This window comes from Electrophorus electricus, unplaced genomic scaffold (assembly GCF_013358815.1).
Source record: "Electrophorus electricus isolate fEleEle1 unplaced genomic scaffold, fEleEle1.pri scaffold_99_arrow_ctg1, whole genome shotgun sequence".
Lineage (NCBI taxonomy): Eukaryota > Metazoa > Chordata > Actinopteri > Gymnotiformes > Gymnotidae > Electrophorus > Electrophorus electricus.
Genome location: NW_023336186.1, coordinates 1 through 7,336, shown reverse-complemented (window position 1 = coordinate 7,336; position 7,336 = coordinate 1). Strand labels below are relative to the sequence as shown.

Genomic DNA, 7,336 nt, shown 5'->3' with positions numbered 1-7,336 from the left:
AACCAACTATAATATTGATCAGATCCAGTTAGACCAGGTTAGAGGAGAGGAACTGGCCATGGTGATTCATTTGGTTAGCCCATACAACGTAGTCAGAGGATAGAGACAACTTACATCAAATATACAAATGACAACCCCTTGTGCTGTCAGCCATGTCTGATTCTGATCACCAGTGATGCCAAACAGACTGATGTACAAAATGTTTTATTACTCAGAAACAGATGCCTCACGCTGAACTGAAGTGCTGATATGCACGGCTTTAGCAGTGGAGGACTCCTTAATAATGAAATGAAAATACAGAAGAGAATTTAAAAGCCCCATATGCGGGGAGGGGGGGGCGGGGAATTACACTAGAAATCAGGACTGGATGCCAGTCCATAAACTTCAGTATTCACACACAGCACTGAGCAAAGCCTAGAATATAAAATACATCAGTGAAACAGCAAGGGTTGGAGAACTGAGCCTCTCTCTACTAAGGAGCAGACGCTAAAGCTGCTCAGCTGAGCAAAGACCATGGTGGGGGGTTGAATGGAGCAACCTGACTGTCTCCTCCCTCTGCTGTTGAGGCTCACTCTTCCACCGGCTCTGCCCCTTCCTTTCCCCTCTTGTCTTGTTAGTCCCAGAGTTTGATTTGTCCGTCCCAGCCGCAGGTGATGACCTTGGAGGTCTCGTGGGGGTGCCAGAGGGCGCTGATGCACACCTTGTCGTGTGCCTTGATTCGGTGGTACAGCTTGGTGGTCTTCCAGTCCCAGATGTTCAGCTTCCCGTCAGCATCACCAGACACCACATGACTACAGTTGGGGGCGATGAGACAAGCACATTATGGCAGCACAGCACAATGATACTGCGTCCACTATAGACGTACGGTAGATCCATTACTGGAAAGAGAGTCATGTGACTGAGGAGAGCACTTACCTCATATTGGGAGAGAAGTCCACCTGGCAGGCATACCCGGCAACCATGTGGCCCTTAAACACTTTCTTCTTGCTGAGCCTGAACCGATTCTGGGCTCCGAATATCAGGATCTGATTATCCATGGACTGACAGGCTAGCCATTTGCCTACAAGAAAGCAAGCAGACATACAGATAAAGATATCCAGTTCAAAACTGTGCAGTGGTGAACTAAACTTTGTAATGGTAGCAGGGCTGTTTCTAAAGCCAGCTGAGTATCTGATGTGCTCTCGACTCAGACGTCTGCCCACGTGAAGAGGAAGGCAAGGGCATGTAAACAGATCAGCACACAAAATCCCCCTCAAAAGAGAACAAGCACATGTGAAGGAGCAGAAAAAAGCAACCTCCACCTGCCTTGATACACGTGGCTGCCAGCGAGATCAAAGGTGGCGTTGGCCACTGAAGTAGCGATCCCTTTGATCAGCTCGAGTGAACGCTCGAGTTGGCACTCGAGTGTGTACTTCAGCCGCAAAACAGCTGCTTTTTATCTATCGTGTGTTCTTCGGGAGGCGGCTCCCCGCTCAGTCTGCATGAGCCCCACATTAGGCCCACTGCATAGTCAGTTAAAACTTGCACCAGCCTGCTTGTCTCCTCCTAACGGCGTACGGGCCCAAGCCCTTCAATGCACGCTTTCAGCGAAAATAGAAATTGAAAACAAAAGAAAATAGACTAATTATAATTATATATATATATATATATATATATATATATATATATATATATATATATATATATATATATATATATAAAGAAAATAAAGAATAAGGGAAGAGAGGTGAGGAAGAGTTCATTTTTCTGCCTCTTTTCCATTTCCTTCCTACAGTTTGGTCTTTATGTGAGTGAGAGAGTACGTAAGATTTCCATAAATTATGCACTACCAGGAAGGAAACAAGATGTGTAAAAACAAATCTGAGAACTTCGCATGAGACACTGGGGGAAAGAGAAATGGAATCGAAAAATATCATTTGAAAGGCAAAAAATGCGCACAACTACTCACTTTGGGGACAAATAATTTAATGGAAGTCTGAAAGTGGAAAGGAAAGTGGGTGTGTGCATGTGCATGCAGAGGAGGTATTGTACCAGTGAAGCAATGCCCAAGCAAAAGCACACTCACCACTGGGTGATAACGTCACCGCAGGCATCGAATGCATACTGAGCTCCGCAATGTACTTGAAATCCACTGGAATGTCCCTAAAAAAATGAGAGGAGGTGTTTATGAAAACCAGACACCTTCAGTTCATGCAATGAGCGCATTTAATGTTTAGCACCAAACTATGGTGTAGAGGAAGCAGACCGGGCCTCTCGACCTGCACAAACAAGTGCAAATGATGTGGAGCTACATTTTTAAATATTTGAGCCTCAAACTTATTTTATTGTGGTTTTCCTCCTTTTCTTTCTGTTCTGGCTGTGTAACTAAACACTCCTGATTAGCCAGTGCCACTCTGTTGACAAAGAAGGTAAATTTGTCATCTTTCCTACCCCAAAGAGAGACAGTGGGTTTTGTAGTCCTTCTCAGACTACAAAACGCAAATACTGGCAGAAGCTACAAAATCTACTGAGAAAAATGTAGCTTGTAAGACAATGATACTGCAGTCCAGTCTTATCCTCATCCGTCTCACCACCTAGGGAGCACATGTCAGTGTGGAGTGACTCAAAAAAAAAGAGAAAATCTCCAGAAAGTGGAGATTTAAACAGTTAAGACAGTGTATTGATGTGAAAATTCATAAAAAGGCAATGTCGCACAGAAGTTAACAGCAAATTAATGTCTCATAGCTAATGACACTAGGACAACAAAAAAGAAAATGTGAAAAAGTTCATGTTCTCCTTGATCCATTACACTACTAACAAATCAGATTAATATATTCTCCAAGAGAACTGTACTGCCTGCCTTGAAGTGATATTGGTTTTAGATACAATTTTCTGACAAAAATGACTAATTACTTACAATGGAAGCTCCAAGTTTACTTTTTATCCAGAAAATTAATTCAAGTACCATTGGTCAGACTGTAAATCAGATGAAAAGCTATGAAAATAATTACCAAAGAGTATTCTAAAGGAAATTGGGGCTAAAGTTGTAGGGATGCACAAGATAGGGCAAAGTCACACAAAATAGTATTCAAGTGTTTGGATATACCATTAAGTGCTACTGGATCAACTGTGAGGACATGGAGCTGCATCATGCCTAGACATGGCCGAACCCAAAAACTGCTACATTCATCACATCTGAGAGTAATTGCCCTGTGCCACACACTATACGATACATGATATTTAATGCCTATTTAAAAAGTTACCGTGGCAATAATTAGTGCCCCAGTGTCAAACTACCACCAAGGCCTAAGCTGAAAGCCAATCAACATCTACATGTAAATAAGTCCACTCTAAAGACTCTCGCCAAGAGACAGATAACTGACTAACCCCAGGTGTTCTATATTTTTGCAGAGGGGTCTGAATACTAGACACCCAAGACAACAGACAAATCCACGTTATGGCCCAGAGCAATGGAGACTCCTCAAGCACGGAGGTCTCATGGCAAAGAACTTATTTACCTCGGTTCTGCATGCAATTACAATATTAAAACAGTGCATTTGCTTAATGTCTTTTACAGATTATACTGCACACAGATGTTGACATGGCCAGCTGGAGCGTGTCTATACACACAGTTTAAGTCAATGTTTTGCATTTGAAAATGAAAAATTTTAAATATGCATCTAAAAACTTTCCCCATATGCACTGAATCCAACTACTGCTGGCCAATTCTGCATTTGACTCACACATTAACCAGCAACCCATCAAGCTCAGTGTGGTCACATACAACACACCGAGTTAAAATCAATATGAGAAACGAAAGGTTGTTCATTCATATGTGAATGTGGCACCGCCCACTCACCACTCCCACACGCGCAAGCTTGTCATCGGAGGTGCTGACGAAGCGGCGGTTCTCGTCCACAAACGTGATGGTGTTGACGGCTCCCAGGTGGTGGTCGTACTCCTGCACCACCTCCCCAGAGCGGATGTCCCACTAGGTAGGTGACAGCGGGGCAGGAACAGGGCTTTATTCTCCACACACACACACACACACACACACACACACACACACACACACACACACACACACACACACACACACACACACACACACACACACACACACACACACACACACACACACACACACACTAACGTATCCCTACGGTAGCAGATCAGATGATGACTTTTGGTCTCTGCCTGTGACAGAGACTGATGAGATGGAGCTGGAGGCTGAGGGAAGGAGAGGTGAGTAGTTTTTCAGCTTTGATTATTTACTCCCATCATGTTTGCTGCTGAAGGACTGCACTCATTCACTCTCCTCCTCAACTTCTCCCTCATGTGAATCTATCCATCCTTCAGTACCCCTCCTCCTCACATTGCACACACACACACACACACACACACACACTAACGTATCCCTACGGTAGCAGATCAGATGATGACTTTTGGTCTCTGCCTGTGACAGAGACTGATGAGATGGAGCTGGAGGCTGAGGGAAGGAGAGGTGAGTAGTTTTTCAGCTTTGATTATTTACTCCCATCATGTTTGCTGCTGAAGGACTGCACTCATTCACTCTCCTCCTCAACTTCTCCCTCATGTGAATCTATCCATCCTTCAGTACCCCTCCTCCTCACATTGCACACACACACACACACACACACACACACACACACACACACACACACACACACACACACACACACACACACACACACACACACACACACACACACTCTCTCCTTCTATTGAGGGAAGCACAGAGCGTGAAATAAGGTCCTGTCTTCAGATTTACTGAGGGTAACCAAGGCTTCTCTTTGGTGTGGGTTTGGGGATGTGCGAGCATGCATGTGTGGACAGTCTAACACCTAAAAACTAACAGCAAGATGAACGCTAAGGACAGTCTTAGGCAGTCTATCTCAGGCATGTGCACACGTACACCCCCCCCCCCCCCCCCAATGCATGCATATATATAGCTTACCTGCACAATCTTCTTGTCCGACATTCTAGCAACAAACAGGTTTTGTTTGTCCTCATCTGGGTTAAACTTTATACAGTAGGGGACTTTCCTGTTAGTGAACCTGGAGATGCACTGACCTGAAGGCAGAAGGAATTCTGTCAGAGTGGCCAGCACACACCAACATCCTCCACCCCTCAACCTCTTTCAGCACACAGGAGGTGCACTCCTCTCCCCAGAGGAGTACGGGGTGGGAAGGAAGCAGGCCGCCTGAGTGAGTGAATCCTAAGCTCAGACACGGATGGCACTGATCAAAGCACAGCCGTGCGAGTTACCCCACATCCGGTTTCAGAATCTGACCCAAGAACAACCCTGTGCGCCCTGTATGAGTGGCTCCTCCTAGTGGAGGAGCAGAGAGAAGGGACGAGTATATGCTGGTGAAGGAGACTCCCATCCGTACAGAGACACGACTGGCAGAGTGCTCTTCTTTAAAGACCCCAACTACAGAAAAGTTGCATGCCAACTCAATGTGAGAGAAACACTTGGAAGCTAGGGAGGCACAGAAAACAGGTTGGTCTCCAAAAGGTGTGTGCATGGTGCTCACCTGTCTCAGAGTCCCACAGCTTGAGGTAGCGATCGTAACCTGCACTGAGGAATTGAGTTCCAGCGTTGTTGAAGCAGATGTCACGCACTGCCTTACTGTGACCTGCAGCAAGGAGAAGGGCCATGGAGAAAGCAAGCCATTAGCATTTGCCTTCATCTGTTCTGACACTGTTGTGTCCCGGACAAGCACATATAATAAGGTAGACTGAGATCACCAGCGGAAAACGACATGACAACAAGAAGTATAATGTGACAGTACATGTGAGAGAGAACGCGAAAGAGAGAGATACACCGACAGAGTATCCTGCTCTATTCTTTTCTATTTGTACATGCAACATTTTGTCAGTTATGAGACAAAACTTGCTGTGGACCACCCAGCACTGGTTTGGAGGGGTTTCTGCAACAGCTGGCGAATGTAACCGGGACGGTGCCCCACAGATACTGGCTTGGGTAGCAGGGACCCCTTAACGACGCCTCCAGTGAGCCGGTGCTCATGCTGCGGGGCTCGATCGCCCGGCAACCGCCTCATTGTTGAATAATACACGATGGATGGATCTCGACAAGCACAACCGGACCAGTAGAAAAGCCCGTTTCGACTTTACTCGACTTCGTCTATAGGCTGGGAAAACATCAGAAGATTCTGTACACGTTACCTGCACGCTCCCTCATGAAACCATAACACAAGCAAAAACATTCTGGTGGTATCTGACAAAGCTCAATAAAGAGAACAGAGGAGGGAGAGACAGAGGGAAGCAGGGAAAGAGGGAGAGACATTGATCAGAGGGCACCGTGTTCTGAGAGCCTTTCATGTTCTTAAGCTCAGTCTCATCAATTCTCTGCCTCGAGGTGCAAACAAAATAACATCACTATATTCATCTGGAGCACCAGATCTTTCTGCAGGTACATTGCAAACCTGAGTTCTTTTCCTTTAAAATTTGTGCCCTAAATGTCCTTTTACAACAGCATTCTAAGATGGAGTCAAGAGCTTTCTGGATTATGAAACAGCTACTCAGGAAACACCCCTTCTTACCAATAAATGTCCGTAAGCACCTCCTGTCACTGTAGACTTCCCAAAGCTACAAAAGGAAAAAAAGAGCTTTAAATCCCATGCCAGACAGATATGACAAATGGCAGAAACTGAAAGCAGTGCTAAAATGTCTTCCCAGGAAACAGTGCGTAAATGTTTGCATGGGTTGGCTGGTGGACACATCCATGATCTCTTCTTAAATTCTGCTTTCAGCTATTTGAAATGATTGTTAGCATGGCTGAAGAAAGCAAAGGCAATCAGCAAGCTAGGGCAAATAGATCAAATTAATCACACTGCAGAGTGGGCTAAGAACAAAATGCTCCAAATTATGAAGATGACCCAACATTTGAACTCTGCTTTGCTGTCCTCTGTGCAGAGCCGCCAATGATAGCCCAATGGTTAAGATACTTTGCTTGTAATCAGAAGGTTGCCAATTCAAGCCCCACTGGTGCCAAATTGCCACTGTTGGGCTCCTGAGCAAGGCCCTTAACTTTCAATTGCTCAAATTGTACTCAGTCAACATTGTAAGTCGCTTCGGATAATATCGTCAGGTAAATGTAAAGCAGGCAGTACTGACCTCTACTGACTATGATATATCTATATGTTTGTCTAAGGGTATCTAAAAATAACTGATATCCAGTCAGGAAGACTTCTAAAAAGAGCCAAGCACAGTAAAACACAAGTCTGTTTTTCCATTATTCAGCTCTCCTTATACAGGCTTCCAAACGTTTCTTGAATGGTTAGGGATCAGATATTGCATGTAGCAACAATTT

At 45.0% G+C, this 7,336-nt stretch overlaps 1 protein-coding gene across 1 annotated transcript; it reads right to left on the bottom strand.

Moving 5' to 3' along the window:
• Positions 1-331: 331 nt before the first annotated feature.
• On the bottom strand, positions 332-6,612 carry LOC113568868 (pre-mRNA-processing factor 17-like; the record flags this gene model as incomplete). The annotated part of the gene is given in 8 exon segments (XM_035523473.1): positions 332-791; positions 916-1,060; positions 2,066-2,142; positions 3,839-3,856; positions 3,858-3,970; positions 4,958-5,073; positions 5,538-5,639; positions 6,567-6,612. Coding segments are annotated over 8 exon segments (795 nt in total), but the record flags the coding sequence as incomplete, so codon positions are not given.
• Positions 6,613-7,336: the final 724 nt, after the last annotated feature.